Source organism: Parathielavia appendiculata (assembly GCF_033297405.1).
Source record: "Parathielavia appendiculata strain CBS 731.68 unplaced genomic scaffold N657scaffold_10, whole genome shotgun sequence".
NCBI classification, from domain to species: domain Eukaryota; kingdom Fungi; phylum Ascomycota; class Sordariomycetes; order Sordariales; family Chaetomiaceae; genus Parathielavia; species Parathielavia appendiculata.
Genome location: NW_026944229.1, coordinates 394,600 through 420,216, shown reverse-complemented (window position 1 = coordinate 420,216; position 25,617 = coordinate 394,600). Strand labels below are relative to the sequence as shown.

Sequence of the window (25,617 nt, the reverse complement as noted above, 5' to 3'; positions counted from 1 at the left end):
TGGACCGCCTCGCCTTGGCAGCCCTACGTCACTGTCGTCATTGGCCCGCGATGCCAAGACAACCGTTCCAAGGCAGGCCTTTCTGTGGGGAGATGAGGTCACGGCGGAATCCGGACTGCGACAAAACTGGTCCCGTTCCCGCGCCCCATGGCCGTCGGGTACTTTTCGCCCATTCTGCCATTATAGTGTACCAGTTACATGTAGCGACATCTTTGTTCGCATCTCAAAATTGAGGATCTCCCGCCATCTGGGCCATCTTTGGCGGCAGGTCTCACCCAATTCAGAACTTGAACTGCAAAACTCCTTATCCCACCCTTCCACCATGATCATCAGGTTAGCGAACGAGGCCGATCTCGAGGCCATGACCACGGTCCTGATCGGGGCCTCGCCGCTCGACCCAGTCTACCCGTACCGCTTCCCAGACCAGCATCTCTACCCGGATGAGTTCGCCTCCCTCTGCCGGCGCAAGTGCGCCGAGTACCTTGAAACCAGCACCGTCGTGGTCTGCGAGATGCCCGTGGACCGTTACAACAGCAACAACACTCAAGTCGTGGCCTTTAGCGCGTGGGACATGCCAAGGCTAGACGCCGCGCCATCCTCTCACTCCCGCCGCAACAGCGCTATCGGTATGTGACGTACTCCGACATCATACCCTCATCTTCCCTCACGACATCATACTGACGCGTCCCCTAGAACCCTCATCCCCGACCTCGCCAACACACCCCAACTCTCCCACAACAATCGGCAACGTCACGCGTCAATCCGCCTTCCGTTCCGCCCTCGCAGACAAAAGACACCACCTCTTTGATGTCCCCTTTCACGCCCAGGGAGGCCACGTGTTCCTCAAGATCCTCCTCTGCCATCCGTCCCACCAGCGCCGCGGCGCGGGGACCGCCCTGGCTCAGTGGGGGATCGACCAGGCGCGGCGCATGGGCGTGCACACGACCGTGTTTGCGAGCCCCATGGGCATGCGGCTGTACCAGAGGCTCGGGTTCCGCGAGGTCGGGCGGTTCCGAGTGCAGCTGGAGGGAGAAGGGGACTTTGTCGAGATCCCTGCGCTGGCGCTGGGGCCTGGATTGGTGGGCTCCATGAGGGAGGCCGAGGGCTGCGTCGAGGGGGGTGCTAGGCGGGGGTTGTGCGGACGGAGAGTCGGGGAGGGCGTCGCGTGGGAAGGGACGAGAGCTGTATGTGCTTGATTGTATATGGGGGAAGGGAGGGCTGTTGTGTAACGGTCTGTGCTTGTTGAGGGGGAGTATTTTGCTCGCGGTGTCTTGGTCAAAGCATAGGGACGGTGTTTTGGATAAATACTTGGGACACTGGCGGGAACGCATACACGGTCGGGCTGGCTTCTTGTGGTTATACTTGTTGCATTCTCATCGATATAGCGGTGTCTTTATCTGTACATCAGAAGCCCCGGTTGGCTGTGTATCAGCCAATCTTTATGGTGTTGAGCTCCAGTCACTGCCCTGTCTGGTGGGCCGTGTCATGAGCAGTTGAGATGAAGACGGGTAACATGATACTTGCGTATGTAGTATAATGTCTAGCGATGGCGAGGCTTGAGAGTGAGGCGATGAAATTTCGCTGATGTCATCCGAGTGCTACTGATGGTAAACCAACAACTGTAACTATAGTAAACAGAGAGGTTGGAATTGAGTTGATGCAGCTCCCAAACAATTCGGAATTTACGGTAGAAGTGCAGCTACAGTTTCGACACTGTTCCGATTACTGTGCTCTTATCTCCGCCCCCATCGTCACCGGAAGCACTTCGCCTTTTCTTCGCCTCCAGCACCCTTCCTCCCACCAATTCTCTCGCCAGCCTTCGCTCATGGCCTCATCACCCTTCGTTTGTGCTGGGTGCACCCGCGCCCTGCGACTCAACGCCCTGAGCCTCACGACACTTCCACACACTCGCCGCCATTTTTCCCGATCGCTCCCCTCGTCCCTCCCCGCGCACCCCGCCGAGTCACCCCATCGCAATCGTCCCAAAAATGCATCTGCAAATATCTCCTCCCAACCCCCCGATTCCGAGCCCGATGAGCTCGGTCCCATGACAAGCCGCCTCCAGCAAGCTACCGAAGACGCGCTCCTGACCGGAGGCCGCGCCGGGCGCCGCGCCGTCGAAGAAGCAGGCTTCAGTGAGGAGCTCAAGGCCAAGCTGCTGGACAAGGTCGCCACCGCAAAGTTCCATCAAGAACACTCTACCGCGCTGGTCCAGGCGGGCATTGACTCGCGCATTCCCGATTCGGCCGGGCTGGGCACTCGGGCCATGGCCTCGGCGCAGCCGTGGACGGGCCACGAGTCGACCGAGGACGCGGTACTGCGCATGTTGGACGACGCGCGCAAGCCGCTGCCGCCGGAGCTGAGGGGCAAAGGGAAACCCGCCGTGCCGGCGCCCGTGGATATGCGCATCCGGAGGGAGGTTGGGTTGAGTCCCGGCCGGAGGGCGGCCGGGGCGCGGGACAAGGCGCATGCGTACGCGGGCTTGGGGGTCAAGGATAAGGGGTTGAGCGAGGAGGAGAGGGAGGCGGTGAGGAAGGAGTTCAGGGAGCGGTTTACGCCAGGGGCGAGGGCCATGCCGAATACCGTGTCCGGGCTGGCGGCGTTGGCGAATGAGCGGATTGAGGATGCCATTGCGAGGGGCCAGTTTAAGAATATACCCCGCGGGACGGGGATTGAGAGGGATACGCGAGCGGATAACCCGTTTATTGATACCGTAGGTGCTCAAGACAATCTTTCGCACCTGGCCGGCGCTGACTGGCATGTCAGACCGAGTACATCATGAACAAGATGATAAAACGCCAGGACATCGTCCCTCCCTGGATTGAGAAGCAGCAAGAGTTGATCAAGGCCGCTGAAAACTTTCGCGGTCGGCTGCGCAACGACTGGAAACGCCACGCCGCGCGGATGATTTCTGCCAGTGGCGGCACCCTCGAGCAGCAGCTCGCCCAGGCTACCGCCTACGCCCGCGCCGAAGAGCTCCACAACCCGCGTCGGCGCAACCCAGAGCAAATCTCGGTCCCGACCAACGTAACCGACGACGTGGTCATGCAGCAGGCCACCGCCGCTCCCTCCAAACCCAATCCTCCTGCTGCATCACCCTCCGGAGACAACATTCCCGGCCATGGCCATAGCCATACTTCTGTCCTCCCCTTCCGCGACCCAGCCTGGGAAGCAGCCGAGCGGTCCTACATGACGCTCGCCATTGAAAATCTCAACGCCATGACCCGCTCCTACAATCTAATGGCTCCCGAGCTGGCCAAGAAACCGTACTTCTCGCTGGAACGGGAGCTGAGCAACTGCTTCGCCGACGTTGCGCCGCAGGTGGCCGACGAGATCCGGTTGCGCGCGACCAGGCCGGCCAAATCGCTTGTTGATCGCCCCTTTGGTGGGTCTCGGGGGGGCCAGAAGGGGAAGGGATTTGGTGGCGGGGTCGGGATAGGGGAGTTGTTGCGTGGCGGTGGTGCGGGTGAAGGAGGGGTGAGTGTGCTGGAGGGGAGGGAGAAGAGGTACGGGTTCAAGGAATTCTGGCGGGATTTGTGGGCCAAGTGAGGAATGGGTTATCTTGGTCAACACGTCAATCAAACTGTATATGGGACACACACATGATAAGGCTTCCGTTCGGTTGCTGCGTGCCCAGCGGGTGCCGTGTTGATGTGCCTTACTTGAATCCCTACCCCAGATTTCCCCAAACTATTCCTCCTCCTCTCCGCCGCCCTTCAAATATAGAGAGCCACAGCGCTAATGACATGCACGCAAGAAGAGCGTCAAGCGTTGGTTCCACTGACATCTCCAGCCCTTGTTTTGTCCTCAATCGACTGCTTGCTAACAATCCGCCGCTTCTTTCTGGCTGAGGGGTATTACTTGGTCGAATAAGGACATTTAGTTTTTCCACAGTCGCAGCCGCTCTCAAATATCTTGGGCCGTTGCCCTTCCATCTGGTAGGCGATGTACTTGGTTACCACTAACGCCTCGCACCTGCAGCATGATGGACGACAGGTTCAGGGCATTCCAGAGCCGAAGTTGAGGAGGTAGGAGAGCGCTTACATGAATGCGATGTTGCTTTATGTGCTTGTAGATGGAAAAGGCGTTTGATGAAAACGCGCGCGTCGGTTTGCTTGCTTGCTGCTTAAGTTGGCTTGTTGGGTGGAAGTCAGGGCGGACCAGAGAGGATGCGAGAACGACCTGCTCACCGCACCCCGGGCCTGCCATGAAGTATGGATATCTCAGTCTTTACGCACGACCCAAACTCGTCAAGATGCCCGCCGAAGCGGCCCATGGTCCGGGGCCCCTGCCAGATGTTTCATAGGCCAACTGTTGCTCGCTAGAATCATTATGAATCTGGCGACGGTGGTCAGTGATTCACCGCTTGGTGAATAGTGAGGCGCTCATTGTATCTACATGTAGTAAGCGATTACCTAGTACTCTCCAAGAACTGAATTTCCCCGGGACTCATCCCGCCGTAAGCTGGTCCCCAATCCCGGGGCGCTCATTGCTCACAGGGCGAGACTGTGAAACGGGCATTGCCCTGGAGAAGCTCGATCTCAGGCTGACCGCTGCGCCCAGCTTCTTCCGGCCGCCGCCGACGATGAAGAGGACGATGAGCACGCTTTGGCAGTACCTTGTTGAATTCACGTCCCGTATTGGACGCTCCAGCATGCTGCTGAGTGCGAGAAGTTTGCTATCGTGGTTCATTCATTTGAGTGGAGATAATGGCGATGCTGAACAGAGCGTACAAAACAGATGTATAATACACGTCCTGTGACGTTGGTGTCTGTGAATTCATCGGTGTGGACAAGATTGCGAATACGATGGTTTTGTCCAGGGCCTTGTGGCTATGTCGAGTCCTTCGCTTTCACTTCGCCACGGCTCGTTTGTGGCATGGCCGAAAGGCCGCAACCGACGAGGAGACAGGGGCAGCGGGTCAAGGAGGAGAGGGAAGTCTTCTCCGTATGTACTCCCGGGAAAGATTGCGACTTACATCGGGGTACACACGCCCCCTGGAGTTTGATTGAGGACCAAGCCCCGCTTTTCATGGATTGAAATTTATTAAAGCTTCTTCTGGTCTGCCGAGGCTTTTCGTCGAGGAATTTAAAAGGACAGGATAATTGGAACTTGCCTGGGTAGGAAAGCAATTCTATGAGTTAGAGCGCGAAGCACAAATAAGTAGGATAAAGCCACCGAGGCGGAGAGCAGTGGGTTGATGCAAGTTCGATCTCCAATCACTTCGGGTTGCCAAAGGTCTAAAGAGTTGTAGGCTCTACCCACATGTGCACGGACCATCCTTCCGTCGAAATCCAATGGATGCTGGCTCCGGCGCTTGATTTCTTGTCGACTTGAGTCCCGCATCCCCTTTTTGGGTACACCGTCATGACACTCGTTCCTTGCTGATTTTGAATTCCTGTCACTCACTTGCGACTCCATATCGAATATTATTGTTTTATGATTACTTCGACAGCCCGAAAGGACGAATCGAACGGATCACGCCCCGCGGGCATCGCGTCAGGCGCTTTGCGACTCGATGCTTCTTCGGCTAGAGTCGCGCCAGGGGCATTTCGACGACGACTCGAACATCTCACACGCTAGCCCTGAAGGTATCCAACGCGTTAAATAATCTCAACGATGCTGTCGCATCTCCGATTTCACCGAAGGGCGCCGTCGAACTCTGTCTCTCCTTTGGCCGAGCACGCCGCCGCCTGGGATGCTGCTGCGCAACGCGAGCATCCGCTGCCGCCTCGAGAGGTCTCACCGCGCCCCGACGCACGGCCACGTTCCCCAAGCTCCTCACATCTGCCGCCGAAGTTACCCCCAATCGCCCGAGTGGCGTCGACCGGCTCCGAGGAACTGTTTGTCCCGCGCGACGATGCTCCTCCCGGCTCCCAAGAGGCACGCCAGCTGTCGGCCCGTCCCACTCCCGACGAGCAAAACAAACCAGGTTTCATTGGCGGCGTGGCTCTGGAGAAGTACAGGAGAGCTGCCCAGGAACAGGTCCCCGACGCTGTGAAAGCCATGACTGGCCCACCTCCTGACACTCAGCTCTCCAGGGCAAAACCTCCGCCGCCCCCAATCAACACGGGACTTGCGGCGGGGTCAGCCGTGCCAGGAAACAAGCAGGCCAAATCTTCGTGGTTCTCTACGCCTAGTGACTTTCAGGGATCCGCAGTGTCTGGAAAAAGGCCAACAGCACCTCGGCAGGGAAACGACACGGCACCAGCTCCGGCATCGGAGCCGCCAAAGGGGAAGAAAGGGCTGCCATTTTTGAAAAACCCCGTATCGTCGCTGCTGATGAGGAGGAAGACTGCGCTTGCTGCAACAGACACCCAGCCTCTCGCTCCAAGCTACGACCCTCGAATCAAGGGCACAAGGGTGCATGACTTCAGTGCGCCAAGGCCAAGAAAGGCAGTATTAAACGCCGACTCAGCATCGGCGAGGGACCAAGAAGGAGCCTCTGCAGTTGCAGGCCTGGGAGATCAAAGCGAGCCAACGACTTCCCACCTGGTCAGAGAGGGTTCCCTGTCGCTCTCCACTGAACATTCCGGGCATGCCAAGGACGGGGCATCATCGCGGTCTGCGGATGACGCGGACCACACTCAAAGGGGACCGTCGACGAGCACACTTTTAGCTGGGCAGCCAGCACTCACGCCGAGTCACGATGGCCACAGCCTTCACGCATCATCATCTATTGCCTCCAGAGACACCCAGGTCGCCCCCTTGCCGCCTGCCACCTCGGCCTCAGTAAGGACCACGGCATCGCGCCAGCTGTCCGTATCTGCGACATCTGTGCGCGACTCTGTTGCATCCGCTATCCCGAGACACATGAAGAGTACGTCTTCGAGGTTCAGTTTTGACATGATTGGCGCCGCCGAACAGGAAAAACTGTTGGAGGAGAGGCACCGTCAGCGGGAGCACGAGAAGAAGCTATCCGATGACCCGGCCGATGGCGACGCCCGATTCGACGACTTTGACGAGGATTTTGACTACGATGCAATGATGGATGATGATGGGCTGGAAGAGCCGATCCCGGGGGTCAATGCCGACTACGACTACGATTACGACTACGAAGACGACGAGGACCAGGAAGCTGCCATGGACCCCGACAACGACCAGGAGAACTTTGCTGGGTTTGTGTTCCAGCGCTCAGATCCCGCATCGTCGCTCGTTAGCCCACACACGCCGGGGATGGTCCCGACACCGCGAGATGCAAGTGGTAAGGTCATTGGGTTTGCTATGACCAAAGACACGACGCCGGCCACTGATTCGCCCTTATCTCCTGCCCCCCTGATGTTGCATAAAAACGACCACTTAGCGCTTGACTATAATGTTGAAGAAACCACCCCTCAAGAAAGGCCATGTCGATCTAGCTTTCCGTCTGCAACTGATGACACGCAATCGCCTCCCCGCGCCGACACCGACGATATCTACTTCGATGACGGTTTGGCGGATGAGCTGGATTTTGAGCACGACGGCACCGTATTTGACGAGTCGATATTTGACAATAACGACACAGATCAGTACGGGAGGCCCATCCCCGGTGCTTTTGCGCTGGCCAAGGAGGCCATGCAGGCTGCCCAGCAACAGCAGCCTTCCAAGCGCGACTCCGACATGACGTCTAGTGCGTCGCGGCAGTCGGGGCAGTCATGTGCGGTTCAGTCAACGGCTCATACGTCCATCACTGTAGGCCAGCACCCATCCGGTCTTCGAGCCGATGGTTCCTTGAAACCACCAGCCGAATCTCTCGTCGGGGTCGGTCAAGACCTGGCCTACCAAGCCGCGCTGGCCGAGGCCGCACAGAAAGCAGCGGCATCAGGCAAGTTCCGGCGGAGCTCGTCGCCGGAAGTTCTCGCCGGACTTGCCGACCCGCCTCCCGACAACACCGACCTCCAAGACCCCGACACCAACGAACACCTCGACGATTATGACAACGATGGCTTCACGAAGGACTTTGACGACTTTGATTTTGACGACGAAGCCATCATCGCCGAAGCCAACGCCAGCGCCTTGGCAAACGACTGTGACGGTTTCTACGGCCAGGAATTCGGCTTCTACTCGGCCCCCGTCCCCCACCACCACCCCCATCCCATCCAATCCTTCGCGTCCTCCCCAGGCGGCGGCGTCCTCACATCCGAAAACCTCTTCCAGTACGCAAACGGCGGCTACTTCGGTCCCGCCTCCGCCGCGGGCCTGCTCAACCGCAGCATGTCGGGCCGCGCGGCCGTGCGGGAACCGAATCTCACACCCATCACGGAGAGATCCGAGTACTCGAACCGCAATTCTGTCATGTCGTTTACGCTGCCACCCGCGATTGGGGGTAGCGACACGGGCGGGCGGAACTCGTCGCTTTCCATGGCCGCGGCGTCGGCATCGCCTGGCCTGGCGCAGCTGGCGCTGTTGCCGCATGATTCGGACGAGTGGGAGAGTATGAGCCTGGCTGGGCTGATGAAGTTGAGGAGTAAGGCTTGGGGTGGGTCGCAGGGGAGCTTGGTTACTTCTACCGCCGGCGGCGGCGGTGGTGCTGGTGGGGGTGCGGGAGGATTCAGTTCGAGAGAGGGGAGTCCCCGGTCGGAGAGAGCTGTGCCGGTCGCCGGGATGGATGGAGCTGGGGCTGGGTCGCCTTATGGCGCTGTCGGTGTGCCGGCGCACTTGGGGCATGCGAGGGTGGGTTCGGGGTTGTCGCTGTGGAGCTTCTCGGAGGAGGCTGGTGAGGATTGGGGAGGTTATGGTGGTGGTGGTGGTGGTGAGAGGGGGAGTGCGAGCCCGGTGGCGGGGCTTGCGAGCGGCGGGTTGGCCATGTCGACGGTGCTACCGCCTCGCCCGGGGAGTGCGGGCGCGGTGGTGAACGGTGCTGGTGGGACGAGTGTGCATGGCAATGGGGTGGTTGTCTCGCCGCTCCCACAGCGGCCGCAATCGCTCTTCATCCCGCCGCAGGCGCCGCTGCCGGCTCCATCGCCGGGGAGTGGGCAGGTGGGCGGCAGCGTATGCTCGCCTGTGCTGGAGGGGGAGGAGCATGAGGACGAGGCTGCTGATGGGTTCAGGTTGGCGCCTGCACTGCCGGTAATGCCGAGCGGTTCTGCTGAGGTGCGGGGATGAGTGTGATGGTCTGCTCACGGATTGAGCAGCGGGAGGAAGGGAGGATATCCGACGTGGGGTTTCTTACTTTATAACGCGGACAGACGGGAAGAAGGCGTATATGCATAGGTTGGCCTAACTGGTATGGAGTTGAAGGGGTAGCACAATGCATCGGCTGTCTTGTATATATTTGGCGGGCTACGCAGGGCTAGCGGTGCATGGTACCCGGTTGGTTAGAATGTGGCTTATGGTATATAGGATTGGATACGAAGTATTCAGGGGACTTCGCTCGCTCGGTATTACGATACAGTCATCAAGTGGCTCGCGTTGTCATGGCGAACGGAGGCTGACGCTGAAGGACAGCCACAAATCGCTACAGTAGTACAGTGCCGAGTACGGATCCGTACCTCTTGTGCCAAGCCCAAGGTGCCGCTGTAATCCGTATTTGACAACCCTGGCCGCTTTCCACAACCGCACCCCAACCTCTCGCTGGTTCCAAACTCCTGCTTTGGGTGTTCCCATTTCTAACACAACAACCAACCTAGCACCAGCCACTAGATATACAACCGTCGTAAGATATCCTCAGCTCTTCTGTGTCGCTTTAGACCATGTTGTCAAGGACTAGCACACTTCTGATCCGGCATTTTTATTATTTTCTTAATTTCAATTTATATCGCACTAACAATTTTCTAAAGGTCTTATTGCATGCACCTCTACTGAAATTTGCTAGAGTGATCCTGTTGGAAAGCCAACAGCCACAATTCCACGGAGACACACTTTATGGGAGCCGTTAAAACAGTGAACTTTTCGAGTGCTTAGGACCAGCCCAGAATCTGTCGATTGAGTTCTCTTCGTCTCCTCAAGTTATCTGGGTACCTCGCAGACCTTATGTAACAGCTGTGTATTACCCCTGACCAGGGTACGACACCGGCAACCCATCACTTCCAACAGATCCGCTCACTGATATGATCCGCTCGGTGATAATACTGTAGTTAAGTTAGTTAGTTAAATTTATAGTTACATTAACTAACTAACTAACGTTAACTACTTTTTTTCTATTCTTATTTTTGCGAACGGCAAATTTCAGTAGTTAACGTACTTGTTCCCAGCCGTAACGGCGAACGCTTCGCAAGACGATACACTAACACCAGCATTGTTCAAGATTTCATCTATCAGCCTACAATTTGATTTCTTTGGCGCGTCATGCGAATTTTGGACACCTGCGCGCTCGTGCTTCCCTTCTTTCAAAGCCAGGTCTGCAGAATGCTGGTCGTGAGACCAGTTGAACAGCCGACTGGCCCATTGCATCGCCATCCGCATTGCTGCGCTTGGGAGCCTGGTTACAGGACGCCTCCCTGCCTACGCGGGATGCACCGAAAAGGCCGAAGCTGCTGTGCACGCCAACCTGGACGACCCGGACAGCTTTGTGCACCATCTCAAGGTCGTCGATCCCGCCAACGAGGGCGATGTCATGGCCTACGCAAAGTGGGAGCTTTATCCCAACGGTCGCTCCAAGGAGAGCTTGGAGAAGCTGAACGAATTGCTGAGCGATGAGGACAAAAGTGTTGATCGGTATGGGGCCTTGAGGGAGGCGGCGCATGAGTACTTTTGCAACGCAACCGCGAAATGGGCAGATATTCGCACTTGCGTACGTCAAAATTCGCACCCCTGAGTCCGTCACAGGAAGCTAACTCTAGCCTTTTCAACAAGTTCTCGCACTCCTTGTCACAGCAGAGCAGCACAGGAGGAAAGGTGCCAGAGGCCTTCTCATGAAGTAGTGGCTGGATAAGCAGGAGGACAGGTCTCAACTGCTATCTCCAGGCGGTCTGAACAGGGCAGGAATCTGTATCGCCACTACGGTTCTCGGGGCATGCAGACGGTTGTATTCAAGCTCGAAAAGTACGAACTCAGTGGGGTGGAGAAGATGACCGAAATGATACGGTATCCAACTGCGAGCGGAAAAAAGACGAAACCCAAGGCTGACTGACAGCTTCAGTCTGTCCGTCGCTTGCCTGAAGTCAGCTGCATACATCGCTGAGATACGGAATGCAGGTGGCCCTCGGGAGCCGCCACCATGTTGGTTCCCGAGTGCCATCCCTGTTCATTAAGGCAAAAGTCCCGTGGCACGCGCGGCAAGACGCCAAGGGATGATTCGCCGGATCGCAAAGCGTTATGCAGCAAGATGGCGAGGATGGGACCTTCTCGAACGAGTCGTTGGCTCGAGAAGTCTGCGGCGGGCCAGCGGCGTGCAGCTGAGCCAACTGCCTATGAGGCGGGGCCAGAAACACAAACCCCTGTTGCAACTTGCAACCTAGGAAAGCCCAGGACATCTGGTGATTCAGATTGGCAGCCGCCTGCTGAGGTTATCCGAGCCAGGCAACAAAAGAACAGAACTTTAAACCGCTTCAAGATGGCCAATCCATCGCAAAGATCAGAACTTTCGAGCTATCGAAGAAAGCGCACCTCACATCCCCGTCAGCACAACCAAGATACCATGGAACCATACTCGCGACCTGCCACCTGACATAGTGAATGAGGTGCTGGAGGCTAGCCGGGCTGCGCAGCGAGAGCACTTAGAGGCAGTGGACGAGCTGCGGAGATGGTTCAAGTCTCGCGAATCTGGCGCCTTCATCAATACCAGGCGCCGCATTTTCCTCGGGAATGTCAAGATTAGAAGGCCGGCTGATGACAAGTTCTACAAAGTTATCAACCATTTCTTCCCTCCCAGATCCGATTCATGGTCACGGTATGCGATGGATGTGGGGGTTACCCCCGGCATTGCCTGGCTTTTCTTGTCAGACACTGACTTGGACCTCGCAGTCATGCCCCTCTAGGCGTGGAGCTTCTTCATTCCGTCGGCACCCATCGGTTTCTATCACAGCGTGTTAAGGTACGAACCGGCTAACACCATCAGTCGCTCGAGGCGCTCTTCTTCTACACCGGATCCAAAGTCATGGGCGCCCCCTTCGCCAATGGTGGTCGCGCCGGCTGGCCCTACCTAGAGTGTGAAGCGTTCGACCTCCGCAGCACCCAGTGATTCCAGGATTCCCGCGACCTCTCTTCCGCATGTTAAAGGATGATACGAGAATCAACAACGTCCTCGACCGAAGTGTGTTTGCGGGAATGAATGACGAACGACTCAGGAAGGACATCATCTGGCGACCCAGTATATCGGCCAGGCAGTCCAGTTCTGGGACTTGGCCAAGGCGGACCTACCATGGCAGATCCCCGACGGTAGCCATGTGAAAATGGACGGCCTCTCTGAAGGCCTCCGAGGAACAAAGCTCACAAGGTCACGCAGCTGCATAATGCCGGCATAGCTTCTTCAATGATGCTCACATCGCCAGGAACCAATTCCGCTGCTTCCACCGAGATGGGTTCATGTTCCTCCTGGCCATGTCACCCGCCGCGGGCGTGGATTACCTGAACTCGAACTTGCCATATTATCTCAACCTGGCGCCGAGAGACCTGGCTGAAGAGAACATTGCGTCGGCAACGGCACAAGTCTTTCTCGAGTTCTCTGAGACCAGGACGGGCACCGGGTATCGGAAGAACGCTGGATGGTTCTTAATCTACCTGATGATCACCGAGGTCACGGCTACGCCACACAACATCCGCCAGGGATACAGCGTTCCTTCTCTCATGGATGCGTATGACTCTATTGTGCACGAACTCGTGATTGTTGCTGTCCCTCCCCTTACCTGAGAGAAACGAACAGAGACTGACAAAGCTACACAGAAAGAACGGCGCTACGACCAGTGGCAACGTAACGAGACCAATGCCCTCGTCCGCGCCTACCTTGTCCGTGTCGATGAGCTCAACGTCTTCAGGGAGAATCTCGCCAAGAAGCTCGACTTTTCCAGCGCCTTCGCAAGGACTGCAAGCGGATGCCCGAGTTGTAGGCGGATGTCGAGGGCAATCCGCCGGATAATCCATGCGGAGAGGTACCCATGAATCAGATTGCAATTGTTGAGCGCCGTATAAGGGAGTCCAAGGAGCAGTGCGAACGGTTGGGGGTGGATCTGAGAGGGTCGTTGAACTCGGTACGCACCAGTCACCGCGATCTTCCAGAGAAGAACACTAACAACATGTAAACCAAGTTCCTTCAACTTTCGGTCCATCGAATAAAACGAGCCTGCCATCATGGCTGGCGACCAAAACAAAGCCATCTTCGTCTTCACCGCCCTCGCACTCGTCTTCCTGCCGCTGTCCTTTTCCGCCTCCTACTTTGGCATGAATCTGAAGGGCTTGACCGACATGGACCGCACTGTAACCGATATTTGGAAGGTGTGCGAGACTGTCTCGTTCTGCATCATCCTGCAGGTCATCTTGTTGGCGTTTCGATATCGCATCGCGACGAGGCTGTCGCCTTGAAATCGAATAGATCCGTAGGTAAGCTTCGGTTAGACCGTCGGTCTCTACCGTGATAGATGTGCTTTGGGCAAAAGGTATTGAAAAGAGAAGTACAAGTAAGGGTACCAGTTGTGTTTCATCCCTACCTTATGCCGTCTGGCCCCTGGTTGTCCTTCAGCGTCTGCCTCCGTTCGCTGACCAGCCGCCTTCAATACATTCGTGCCCCTGACAAGATACCGCTCGTGGAGGGTAACTCTGCTGCTGATCCCACAATGCCGGAAGAAACATTGGCCCGGATGACACTGCCGACTCGAACCGGATTTAGCGCCCTGCGCCTGACCTTGGCAGCTGAAGTCTCACTCAGATCTCCGCCAACGCTACCCGAAGTTCAGACACAGAGTGACGCCTTTTAGGCAAGCCTCCGCAACATGTGGTCCTCGTCGCTCTCCTTTGCGTCGCCGAGAAGCCAATGTGGACGATGCGACCATCCGCGGCCAAAGTACAACGGCGGGTACGCCTCGGTTCGGACGAATTTGAGCGCGATGTTGTCCAACGCCAAGTATGCTGGCTGCGACGTGTGCTGGATCCTGTCCGAGGGCATTGTCAAGTTCCTTTCGGATGAGTCTTGCGGGATAACGAGAGACGATGTGGACGAGCTGCGAATTGACTTCAACTTGACTGCCACGAAGCGCAGCTTGGAGGTCGCGCTGCTGGGGACGCCCGTCAAAATGTTCTTTTATGCGTCGGAGCGTGGGTTATCTCGGTTCCAACCCTTCGCTTAAAGACGGTAATACTGACGCAGTTGTCCAGCTACCCCTTGGCTGACCGAACATCTTCCGGACCTGCCTGTCGGGGCGGCGGTCCCATCTAGCACTTCCTCCGAGGAGAGCCTTGGCTGGGCTATTCAACAACTCGAGATTTGCAAACGGTCTCACAGGGCGTGCAACAGCTTCTCTCCGGCGCCGCTTCCCAGCCGGGTGCTGGATGTGTTCGCTAAAGGAGAGTGCGGCGTGCGTCTTCACGTGTCGCAGGGCGAGACCGCACCGTACACGGCCCTCAGCCACTGCTGGGGCCGCAAGCCGTTCCTCCGCACGCTGTCTGGCAGTCTCGATGCCCACCGGTCTGGAATCCCGTGGGCGCGGCTGCCGACAACCTTCCAGGGTGCCGTCGAGTTCACCCGTAAGCTGGGCATCCGCTATCTGTGGATCGACAGCCTGTGCATCATCCAGGATGACCAGCACGACTGGTGCCGCGAGGCGACAAAGATGGTGTCCGTCTACCAAAATGCGACGCTGGCCATCTCGGCGGCCAAATCTGAGGGCGCGTACGGCGGTCTGTATGCCGAGTTCCCGCCCAAAAACAGAACTCACACGGTCGAGTTCTGCCCAGAACAGCATGACGACCACTGTTCTTCTTCCTTCTCTCCGTCCTCCCAACCAGAGTACGCCGAGCGAGAAGAACTAGCACATAAACGAAAAACAGAACAAATACATCTCCGCCTCGCCCTCTCCCACCCCCACCGCCTTCTCTCCCCCTACCACGCGCCCACCATCTCCCTCCCCATCTTCAGCCGCGGCTGGATCCTACAGGAGCGCTTCCTCTCCCCCCGCATCCTCCATTTCGGCCCAGAAGAGCTCACCTTTGAATGCCTAGAGACGTCCACCTGCCAGTGCACCCCTTCTTTTCCATCACCGCGGGCCACTGCTTCTGCTGCTACCCTGACTCCACCAACCTGGTACGACCACATGCTCGACCGCACGGCAAGGCCAAAGCACTACTACTCGCTCACCACCTGGCTAGAAGAAGAAGAAGAAGAACCCGGGAAAAGGCGAATGTCGGATTCGGACCTCCAAACGGTCTGGCGCAGGCTGGTCGAGGATTACACCCATCTCTGTCTGACGTACGACAAGGACATCTTCCCTGCCATTTTGGGCATGGCGAGGTTGATGCAGCGGGCTAGGGGACAACATGAAGGCAGCAGCAATAGGTATGTGGCTGGGCTGTGGGAGGATGCGTTGTTGCGGGGGGATTTGCTGTGGCATGTTGAGTTGCCGCTTCAGTCACATGTACGGCTTGGAAATGGAAGTAATGGTGGTGGTGATTCTGGTGGTGCTGGTGGTACTAATACTAGTGGCGCCTGGGCCGGGGGCTGGGCGTGTCGGCCTGCGCGGTGGAGGGCGCCGTCGTGGTCGTGGGCCAGTGTCCGGGCGCCTGTTAGATTTGTCGGCGGTGAGGAAGGGGTCGAGGCCGAGTGTGAGTTGGTCGAGGTGGTGTGCGAGCCGGAGGGAGAAGACAACATGGGGGAGCTGAGGGAGGGAGGGAGTTGGTTGGTCTTGAAAGGGCGGTTGGTTCCGGCTGTGCTGAGGCTCAGGGATGGGACCGGGGATAAGGAGAACCTGCAGCCGTGGAATATGGTGGATTTGGATGTGTTGAACGGAGGCCACTTGAAGAATCTGTGGGTGGATGACGACTGTAAGTGGTTAGTCGGGGATGTTGGGCGGGCGACAGTGTATTGCTTGGTCGTGGGTCGGAAGCTGCCCAGGAAAGAGTTGCTTTGTCTGCTTCTGGCGCCTGTACCCGCGGAAGAAAACTCCATGGCTCGAGACCAGGCCCTGCATGAGGACGGGCATCTGTACAGACGCATCGGCATGGTGGAAGTCTTTGGCTGGCCGCCACACCCGGTGCCTTGGGGATGGCTGCACAGTTTCCTGGGCAAGGGGGAGGATGCCGTGGTAAGAATTGTGTAGCCGAGACTTGAACAGGCGGAAACATGCTCGATAAAGGGCTGTCTGGCAGTGAACCGGCAGCAGAGACACCAGACAACAGGAGGAGTCACAGACATGGACTGTTACGGAATGAGAAACAACGCAACGACGGCCTCCTACTCGACTTCGTTTTGTCCTTGTTGCTTGGTTTTGGCTCTTCATTTGATCCTGTCGAGCGCATAAAACCGCCGTTCGGGCACTTTCTCCCTCAAGCTGCATGACCGGTCAAGGGTGTCACCAGATAACCGCAATTCGCAACAATTGCAGCAACGCGCCCATACACCATTGACCTGGCGGGATCAACAAGCCATCCTCGCAGATATCTGGGATCAGCGTCTTGTTTGCACAGTCAGTAAATGCGCCTTCAGTCTCTGAGCAGCGCCGACTGGATAGGTACATACGGGCTTGTTGGTCCCGAGGTTTGACAAGCAGAACTTGCGAGAAGTGACTGGTGGGGGAGACCAACAACCAGCCGCCGGTCATCCCTGAAATGCAGGTATGGGAGTGAGGCAGCGATGCAGACTCAGACATGATGACAACTTCCTGGCTGCCCTGGAGGGGAGCGATGGCAACGGTGAACGCTGCCGGTAGTTCACCGCCAGTGGCAACTGGGACATCCGTCTGGGAATGAGGCGGTGGTGATTGAAACTCAGACGCGACTACGACCTCCTCGCCATCTTGGGCCTGAGCAGCGGTCGTGGTGAAGTCTGATTGAATGCCGGGCAGTCGCAGGAGAGCACTACCGAACTTGAACTCAGTCGTGTCTGCGCTCAGCGCCCTCTTTCCAACGTCCGTCTGAAAGAAGCGCATGACAGCCTGTTCGGTGGCCGAGTCGGCGCTGCCAACGAACCACACCCAGTTGACCAGCGACTCGGGCCATTCTATGGTCTCCAGCGTAACCGAGAGACCCAAGGGTGGCCGGTGCATCTCAGCGGAAACAAACGAAATGAGTTCCTGTCCGTATTGGCGGACCTGGTGATGGAATGCGGCCTGGATCGAGATATTGTGATTGAGGGGCGATAACTGATCCATCACGTTCGTGTTGCTTCTGGCCGTCTCAGCGATGGCAAAGTCCGATATGTCCAGAGAACAAAGTATTTTTGAGACTCAACACGGAGAGACAGAGCAGGATTGGAGGCGAGGTTGAGAGACGGTGGCGAGCCTGGCAAGGGTCAAAGTGCTCACCTTATATGCGGTTGGTTCAGGGCCGGCTGTTGGGCGATGGACAACCTTAAATTACACTGCCCCTGAGAGGTCTTATCCGCCAATCAAGTTGGCATTTCGCTCTTACGTTGGTGCCTACGCCAAGGTCAAGTGCAGTGCGCTGTGCCCTAGTATATCTGCAGATAATCCGCTCCAGTAACGTTATCCTAACATCCCAAAGCCCACATGTGCAGCAAGTCGGCTCAAGTATCCAGACAACCTCCCCGCTTCACCTAGTTCTAGCTCTTCTGACCTTTTTTTTTTTTTTTAAAGCATGAAAGCCAACCTTCCGAGTTCAGCATGGTCGACTTCGCCCTCTCCTCGCCGCATCGCCAAATCAGCCACATTATCAACTCCACCGCCCAATCTCATCGGCCAGACACTGGCCTTCTCGCCATCGTCGACCCATCTCCGTGGTCCACGCCAGAGCGTACCGGGGGCGGCGTACTCGGGAAACAGATAGGTAATCCTTAGCGACTCGGGGACCATGAGAGCATCCTGGACCATCATACGGAAAAAGTATCCGCGGGCTTCTCTGGCATGTTTCTCTTGCAGCAAAGCAATGATGCCTTCCACGTTGGCTCGGTATGCCACCACTTCACGGGCCCCTCCGCCCACGGCGTGGAGAGAGTCGGACGAGTGTCTCTTCAAGCCCGCGATGTCGAGCGGAGTATTGCCTGCTTGCAAGCCCAACGCATCGGCGGCGTTTGAGTCCGGCAGCGGCTGCACCACGATGTTGATGTCGACATCAGGGTGGTCGAGGATGAGTGCTAGACCGGCAAGGTTTGCGTTCATGACCATGTAATGCAGCGGGGCGAAGCCGAACTCGTCTCGTTGGTTGAGCAGCTCTGTCGGTGTTTGAGATACGACGAGCCTCAGCAAGCCATCGTCGAAGGCGGCGCTGTTCGGGCGGGTAGAGGAGTAGGCGGTGCGGGCGAGCTCGCGGATGAGGGTATCCTTAGTGTTCTCGTTGAAGTACACGCTGAAGGCGCCGAGAGAATCTAGTAGGCGGATCGCTTCCATGTCTATGACGTGGCGATAAGTGGTTTGGGCTGAGTATACGAGACGGCCGAATGTTGGGAAGCCTCGCTCGTCTGGGCTGAGGATCGATTCCCGGTCGGTCGGAGAACAGTGCTCGTATAGAGCTCTGGCGTAGTCGTAATGCCGGGAGATGATGGCGAAATCAAACGGACGATGTCCTGTTGGTGTGAATTGGGTGAGAGAAACGCCGGCAGCGAGGATCGGGTCGATGAAGCGGACGTCGCCAATGGTGGCGGAGATGTGCAGGGCATTCTGGTCACCGGACGCAAACACATCGCTGAGGCAGCCCAACTTCGCGGTTAGCAGGTAGCTGAAGACGCTCCAGCTTGCAGCGCAGATGGCCACCTCGACGGCTGTTTTGCCTTTGAACCGTGCCACGTCGGAGAGTATCGTTCGCGGGTCGACGTCCTTCCGTTCGGCAAAGGCTATCAGAATCTCGAGAAGGTCGAGGAAGTCTCCGCGAACCACAACATCGTAGGGATCATGCTCGTAATCACCACCGCCCCTACATGGATCAGCACCCGCAGCAAGTAAAGTCTTGACAGTCTCTTGTTGTCCCTTCCAGGAGTTGTCGAGATGGATTGCCATATCAACGACATTGACGCCCTCGAGGCTTAAACTGAGGAGGGTATCAAGTTGCACATGAGTTAGCGAAGCGCCGCTTCCTCCCACAGAGGCAGCGTTCTCGATTAGCGCGGACAAGATCGGTTCTTGGTGACACTTCGCAGCCTCCTCGACGGCGAGCCAAAAGTCAGGAACATTCTTGTCCGTAACTTTATACAGCTCTACAAGCGTGAGTGCCAAGTGTTCATTATTTGTGACGATGGTGCAGACCATAAGCGAACCTCCAACATTCCTCATGGTCTCGGCCGAGATGGCAGGATTGTAGGGGCACTCGACGGAGAGCTGAGACGGCCCGTTTCTCGCAATTACTGTCCTGGTAAGGTCCCTTACAGAGTCATCAAAAAAAAATGCGGGATAATGCAGCACCGTTGCTTTGTCCTTGTGGTCGACAGCGCTTCCTCTGGCTCCGTGGTCAAGAAGAAGACGCACGAGTAGACCGTACCCACCTTTAGCGGCTACCAGGAGAGCTAGCTCAAGCTCACCGCGGTCTGTCCTTGCTTTAACCAGGGTTTCAACAAGCTCGGCCGGGCAACCATACGCTGCAACATGACATAGCGCGCTTGTCCCGAGCCTGCGGTACCTGTACCAAGCAGGAAGCTCGTCCACCAAGACACCTTGCAGAAAGCGACCTCTTCCACAGGGTCTTCGAAATCGACCGCCATGTGACGCATCATTCGCCCTGATAAACCACCAGGACCGCGAATGAGCCTGTCCATGGTGCGGACCAGATCCGGATATTGACTCCTTATGAGTGATTGAGACTTTGGGATATCCACCCGACGCAGTCATGAGCAGCCAGAGCAATCGAGGGGCCGGAACATCGCCACAACTGGGTTCACGTTGTAGGGACTGGTCGATGATGGTGAAGAATAGGATGGAGAGGAGACGCCCAGTCCTTCCCGAGACAGCAGCATAGCGGAGACCCTCCTTCAGGTCACGTCGAGTGCCGAAGCCAGTCTTGACGAGACTATCGACTATACGGTGGGTGGCTAAGAGGGCTCGCTGTACAGCAGCGACCTTTTGCCCCTTATAGTCTGCAACCTCAAGATTTGCCCCTGCCAAGCCGCGGATGTCGTTAGTGGCAGTTTCAATGCTGTTGTCAACGTCGATAGTAACGAACTGGACGTCGAGTGCGGCCTGAGCAACTAGCTTCAGGGCGTTGAATATCCTGGCGTGAAAGGCGGGCCGTGCTGACATTACACGGGGATCTTTTAGATGAAGATTGGCGTTAGTTTGTTTCCCATTCCTTTTCCAGTGGCAGACTTACCTGAGCCGGGTCGACAACTGTGCTCTCGTCGTCCTGTTGTTGCCCGCCCGCCAACGCCGAAAGCATATCAGGGAACGGTCCATTCGGGGCCTGAGTTTCACTTGAGGGTCTTACTTATCAAAATTTGAACACATTATCACGGGCTCCTAAAACGGATTCCGAACCAGTATCCGGGTGTCCTGGCTTACCTCTTTTCCCTCGAAGTTCCTTTCCCGCCGAGTTCTTTTTCCACCCTTTTGAGAATCTCGTCTATAGACGCTCGGCTCGCCGGGTTGAACCGCACCGTAGCCCGTAATAACCACTCAACAAGCGGGTTTGACTCCGGGTTGTCAGAGAACTGCTCAGACCAGGCTAGGGCGTGCTTTAGTGCCAGGTCGGCCTTGCCGCATTTGAGCGCCGTGGCGAACGCAACGGCGTCAACGACCCCCGGAACCCTGGCGAGGAAACACTCGCCGACACCCTTCAATGACGACGAGGACAAACTTCCCCGTGATGGAGCCCTTACGAGGACCGTAAGCGCTGTCAAGCCGTATGAGTAAACATCCGTCTTGATGGCATCGTAAGCGGTAGACATGTAGCATTCCGGTGCTCTCCACACATCAGTTCCCCAACCGGCTCCCACCCTTCTCTCTGCTGCTACCTTGACTTGACGATGGAGCCGGAGAAGTCGGCGAGTTTAGCCACAATACCACGTCGCGAGTCGTGGAACACGAGGACATTTCCCGGCTTAACGTCGCCATGTACGATGCCCCGTCTGTGAAGAGCACCCAGCCCACGCGCGATATCTGCCATGAGCATCAGGCCTAGGCCAGACATCTGCGTGTACTCGGAACTTCGCAGGACATCCTTGAGGGTCCCGTAGTGCGCGAACTCGAAGCCCAGCACGGGGACGGGCGTGTGGTCCTCCCATCCGATAAAGAGAAGCTGGCAAATGTTGTCGTGCGGTTCCCTCAGACAGGTTGCAACACGGAGCTCGTTACGGATGAAGTCGTAGCACTCACGCTGGACATTGTATCCGTCATCTCGTGCGTCGATCGCTAGGGGGTATCGTTTCAGGGCGACGAGATGGCCTGGGCCATATGTCTTGCCCTTGAAAACATGCTGGTCGGTCAGGGCATGCATCTCAACAAAGCTGAAGGCTCCGGTTCCCAAACAGAAGGAGTGCCTGGGTGCGAATGTGGAGGTAATACCATCCGGCGGATTGATTGGAATGCCGGTGCCGGGCTCGAAAAAGATCCACGGGGTGTCGTGGCTCAGCGCTAGAGTTAACATGGCTATGAAGTCCGTTGCCTTGCCATGATCAACCCTTGTCACCGTCACTTTGGCTTTGGCTTCCGTGGTCTCGGTTGCGGAATAAAGACCCGGAGTCTCGGTGTTGTCGTTTGTGGTGGTGCCCACCCGAGGGTTCGGGAACTCTACCCGCAGAGGGCTCAAGTCGATGTCCATGATTCGGCCTGTACAAGTACGGGTAACAGGCTGTACTGGGGATGAAGTTCGTCGACGAGGTGAACCCTCCAACAAGCGAGTTGGGTCACGGTGATATTCCGAAAGACGAGAAGAAAGGGGAAGATGCCCTGCCTCGCCTGGGCATTTGCACTCAGCCCGAGTGGCAGCTGCCTGGGTGCGGCTGAGCTACATGGTCCCCCGAGTGACTGCATCTCCGAGTCCACATTGGTGAAAGTGACAGAGAATCGGTCTCGAATGGAGCGAAGCGGCAATGCTGCCCGGCGTTGGGAGAAAGAGCGAAAACATCACCCTATTCCTCCGCCGGTTGGGCTCAGGCTGCGGAACTCAGAAGAGTCTCGGTCTTCTCGGATCATCACACACAGCGCGCAAACAGCCCAAGTCATGAACTGATGGGCCATGGCTACTGAATTCGCAGGCCTGGCTTTAGGTGTCACTTCTCTCCTCGTCCCCTTCAAGGGAGCGCTTGATGGTTACGCGTCCCTTCTCCGGCTTTGGGATAGCTTCAGCAACTCATCCTTCTATTCGCTGAAACTGCGAATTGAGAGGGACAGGTTGCGAGCATGGGGCGATCTCTACGGCCTCAACGCTGTGGCTCAGACGCCATCGCGCTTCGAAGCAGAATCAGAGCACACCAGACGTCTGATTGCAGATGCCCTGTCCGAGATCAAGGCTGCAACAATGGACGTTGAGAAACTGGCGAGCCGATACGGCCTGCAGCCAGCGGGACCGGATGCCGCACCGGGCGCCGAAACACAGTTGCCAACCTACGAAACCATTAGGCGGCGAGCCGAGGAGCAGAAGGACGCCAACTCAAAACTGTCGAAAAGCAAGAGATGTACCATCTCTGGGATGCTCTGGGTCCTCCGGGACGAGGAGCGGCTTGGGGCCCTTCTGCAGCGACTTGTTTACCTCAACGACAGCCTAGAGAAACTTTGTCCAAAGGACGATATTCTCCTTCTCGCCCTGGGCCTCTCGTCCTACATCCTCCCCTCCGTCAAACAGCCCGCCAACCTGAGCAGCATCGAAGAGTCATCCAAAGAACTCCTCGCTTGTTGTGCCATGATGAAGCGGTTGCAGATTATATCCGACGTGTCCTACGTTGAAACTGTGTCCCACAAATCCCTCATCAATATCAACAACATCACCAATGGCGCCGCTCGACAGACTGCAACTCTCCTCAGGCCCGACGGCAACTTCAACGTACTTGTCGAGTGGAAGGACATCGCGGGCGGGCTTACTTGCGGCCAGCGAACGGAAGCGATCGCCAGGGTGAAGAAACTCTGTGGGCTTCTAAGCGGCCAGAAGCCTGCTAGTTCAGTCTCCTATCGTGCGTCGGCCTTGTCAATGACATGCCGGTTCTCGACAGCGGCCACGACCAGAGATTCGGCATCGTTTTCGCCTTCCCCGCGCTGGACATCAGGATGCCGCTGATGCTGAGCCAACTCATCTCAGACCCAGCGTATGCTGCGCCGCTGGGCGACCGGCTTGCTCTGGCACAGACTCTGGCATTGGCGGTGCTCTTGGTCCACTCGGCGCGATGGCTTCACAAGTCGCTGCAGGGTAATAATATTGTGTTCTTCCCACAGCGTCTCTCCGGACGAATGCATCCGGGCTCGCCATTCGTCGCCTGCTTCGATTACGCCCGCCCACAGCAGGCCGAGCCCATCGACAGACCGAAACAAGTGGCCGGGTACGTTGATGTTTACCGTAACCCCGAATGGAACGCTGGGTTTACGAGGCTTTGCGATACCTACAGCCTCGGTGTCTTGCTCTTCGAGATCGCTATTTTGGAAGCCACTTGACAAGTTCAGGGCAGCTACTGAGGAAGGGACCCGAGAGAACTTGTTGCATAATGTTCCTAGGTTGCTTCCGAGGATTATGAGCGAGAGATATAAGATATACCGAAGTTGTTAGGCTTTGCCTTTCGGGAGACTTTGACATGAGCCCGTTCAACGAGGATTTAGACACACTGTTCTGGCTAAAAGTGGTAAAGGAATTGAGTAGCTGCCGTGCTTAATCCGTACGTGGAATAGGCAAAAGCTCATACTACTAACTATAACATCGATTCCCGATCCACCTCACTTATTCAAATCCTGAACATACTCCCTCACAATCTCATCCCCGCTCTCAACCCCAACCAGACCCAACCTCAACGGCTCTCCAACTTCAAAGTCCTCCGCCCAACTCCTCAAAATCCTGCCCAGCCCTTCATCCTCCACCTCCCTAATCAGCCCCAGCCTCTCTTCGCCACCATACCTCGCCAGCGCATCCCTCAACTCCTGCACGCTAACCGCAGCCCCAGGGAATAGAACCCACCTCACATGCGCCGGCAACAGCCCACTCTCCCATCCCAACACCCTCACCAGATTCTCCACCACCTTCCCGGGCGAACTCATAAACCCCCTGAACCCCCTATCCTTGATGGGCACCACGCATTCCATCCCATTCATCGGCTCACGGATGATACCGCTCCAGAAACTCGACGCCGCGCCAGTGGGCTTGCCCGGGCGGACGGCAATGGTCGGGAAGCGACAGGTGAAGACGTCGAGGAGCCCGCGGCGGTGCAGCTCGTTGAGATACACCTCGGTCATGAGCTTGTGCGTGCCGTAGGTGCTTTGCGGCGTGGGCGCCCATGTGGGGGGAATCTTTAGTACCACCGGTTTGCCCGTGCCGTCGCTTGAGGTGGGGAAGGGCGGGCCGAAGACGGCGAGGGAGGAGGCGTAGATCACGCGGACACGGACGCTGCCTGCATGTGGGGGATGGTGTGCGATCAGAGCCGTGGTGAGGTGGCGGATAGAGTCGACGTTGATTTGTAGCGAGAGGGACGGGTTGGCTTCGGCGGCAGCGGACATGATGCCGTGGAAGAGGAAGACGGCGTGGAGGGGCTGGATGGATGGGTGGGTGACGAGGGTGGTGATGAATTCCGGGGAGGTGATGTCGCCTTGAAGCGTCGTTGCGTGGTGCGGGAAGGCGGCGTTCGCAGGGATGATGGGCTCGGCGATGTCGGTTAGGAGGAGCCGGTATTGCGGGGTGTTGAGGAGGCGAGCCGCCAGCAGGGGCCCGACGAGCCCGGCCGCGCCGGTGATCAGGATGTTCTGGACGGCTTTGTCTTGGGTTGCAGGAGACATTTGGAGGATAGTTCGATGGGGATTGTGCTGATGCAGTGTGAGTATTAGCCTGTGGATAGTGGACTGAGTTTTGTGGTCTCGGTGACAAAGGCTGATCACTGAAATACTACTGGCCGGCTCCAAGGAGCAGATTGGTGTGATTGGCCTTTGTCCTCATGAAGATGGGGTTTCATACTTTTTTTCGTCTTTCCCTTTCTTTCTTGTTACTTCTGTTCTTTTGCTTACATGAGGATCTCTACCTAACTTTCACTCAATTTTTTTTCCAGCCCTTTGGCTACCGTTATCCAGCTTTGTACTACCTCCTCTCATATTATCAAATTCAGATTCCCCTTCTTGATCTTGATATTATCACGACAATCCTTCATCGTGTAACAGGATTTCCCCCCTCGACCTGACAACAGCCTTCACGACACAACCAGCATTCCGGCAGGTCCAATGCCTCGTGACGTGTATCTCGGCAGGAGTGCATAGCAGAATTCGTTCAAATTCTCTATAGGGCGGCCCAGATACGGCTGTCCTCCGCTTCTTGGCCAGCCCGAGTCTGATCGCCCAGCCCTTGGCACTTGAACCGTTTCTTCCGACAACCGGTACCAAGCGTGGCATCGTTGATCGACACTTGATGGCTAATTCCCAAAGAGCATTGGCGCTTGTCAACCCCAAACGCCAACTCGGCCTCGGCGGCGGGGCTCCGGGGACGGCCTGAGGT

The 25,617-nt window shown here is 56.9% G+C and overlaps 10 protein-coding genes across 10 annotated transcripts; 6 read left to right on the top strand and 4 right to left on the bottom strand.

The window, feature by feature from the left end:
• Positions 1-322: 322 nt before the first annotated feature.
• Positions 323-3,549, top strand: N657DRAFT_576739 (uncharacterized protein; the record flags this gene model as incomplete). Its single annotated transcript, XM_062789205.1, has 4 exons — positions 323-630; positions 794-1,184; positions 2,030-2,713; positions 2,767-3,549. The coding sequence occupies 4 exons, from the start codon at positions 323-325 to the stop codon at positions 3,547-3,549; spliced, it is 2,166 nt and encodes a 721-aa protein (XP_062645670.1).
• A 321-nt stretch (positions 3,550-3,870) lies between these two features.
• Positions 3,871-4,504, bottom strand: N657DRAFT_647385 (uncharacterized protein). The gene is made up of 2 exons (XM_062793301.1): positions 4,416-4,504; positions 3,871-4,338 (listed from the first exon to the last, which is right to left on the bottom strand). Exon 2 carries the CDS (start codon positions 4,207-4,209, stop codon positions 3,907-3,909), a length of 303 nt encoding a protein of 100 aa, XP_062645669.1. The 5' UTR covers positions 4,210-4,338; positions 4,416-4,504; the 3' UTR covers positions 3,871-3,906.
• An 859-nt stretch (positions 4,505-5,363) lies between these two features.
• Positions 5,364-9,344, top strand: N657DRAFT_647382 (uncharacterized protein). Its single transcript, XM_062793300.1, has one exon. It carries the CDS (start codon positions 5,620-5,622, stop codon positions 9,082-9,084), a length of 3,465 nt encoding a protein of 1,154 aa, XP_062645668.1. The 5' UTR covers positions 5,364-5,619; the 3' UTR covers positions 9,085-9,344.
• Positions 9,345-10,266: 922 nt separating this feature from the next.
• N657DRAFT_657419 (uncharacterized protein) lies at positions 10,267-11,050 on the top strand (the record flags this gene model as incomplete). Its single annotated transcript, XM_062794810.1, has 3 exons — positions 10,267-10,293; positions 10,346-10,665; positions 10,885-11,050. The coding sequence occupies 3 exons, from the start codon at positions 10,267-10,269 to the stop codon at positions 11,048-11,050; spliced, it is 513 nt and encodes a 170-aa protein (XP_062645667.1).
• Positions 11,051-13,076: 2,026 nt separating this feature from the next.
• On the top strand, positions 13,077-13,626 carry N657DRAFT_647380 (uncharacterized protein). Its single transcript, XM_062793299.1, has one exon. The coding sequence runs from the start codon at positions 13,207-13,209 to the stop codon at positions 13,435-13,437; it is 231 nt and encodes a 76-aa protein (XP_062645666.1). The 5' UTR covers positions 13,077-13,206; the 3' UTR covers positions 13,438-13,626.
• A 34-nt stretch (positions 13,627-13,660) lies between these two features.
• N657DRAFT_647379 (HET-domain-containing protein) lies at positions 13,661-16,360 on the top strand. Its single transcript, XM_062793298.1, has 2 exons — positions 13,661-14,166; positions 14,227-16,360. The coding sequence occupies exons 1-2, from the start codon at positions 13,845-13,847 to the stop codon at positions 16,161-16,163; spliced, it is 2,259 nt and encodes a 752-aa protein (XP_062645665.1). The 5' UTR covers positions 13,661-13,844; the 3' UTR covers positions 16,164-16,360.
• N657DRAFT_698349 (uncharacterized protein) lies at positions 15,997-17,213 on the bottom strand (the record flags this gene model as incomplete). Its single annotated transcript, XM_062797333.1, has 3 exons — positions 15,997-16,517; positions 16,583-16,840; positions 16,925-17,213. The coding sequence occupies 3 exons, from the start codon at positions 17,211-17,213 to the stop codon at positions 16,390-16,392; spliced, it is 675 nt and encodes a 224-aa protein (XP_062645664.1). The 3' UTR covers positions 15,997-16,389.
• Positions 17,214-17,638: 425 nt separating this feature from the next.
• Positions 17,639-19,142, bottom strand: N657DRAFT_647376 (uncharacterized protein). Its single transcript, XM_062793297.1, has one exon. The coding sequence runs from the start codon at positions 19,011-19,013 to the stop codon at positions 17,652-17,654; it is 1,362 nt and encodes a 453-aa protein (XP_062645663.1). The 5' UTR covers positions 19,014-19,142; the 3' UTR covers positions 17,639-17,651.
• A 3,037-nt stretch (positions 19,143-22,179) lies between these two features.
• On the top strand, positions 22,180-23,585 carry N657DRAFT_691854 (uncharacterized protein; the record flags this gene model as incomplete). The annotated part of the gene is made up of 2 exons (XM_062797127.1): positions 22,180-23,052; positions 23,097-23,585. The coding sequence occupies 2 exons, from the start codon at positions 22,180-22,182 to the stop codon at positions 23,583-23,585; spliced, it is 1,362 nt and encodes a 453-aa protein (XP_062645662.1).
• Positions 23,586-23,756: 171 nt separating this feature from the next.
• Positions 23,757-24,955, bottom strand: N657DRAFT_647375 (NAD(P)-binding protein). Its single transcript, XM_062793296.1, has one exon. It carries the CDS (start codon positions 24,909-24,911, stop codon positions 23,862-23,864), a length of 1,050 nt encoding a protein of 349 aa, XP_062645661.1. The 5' UTR covers positions 24,912-24,955; the 3' UTR covers positions 23,757-23,861.
• Between the last annotated feature and the right edge of the window lie 662 nt (positions 24,956-25,617).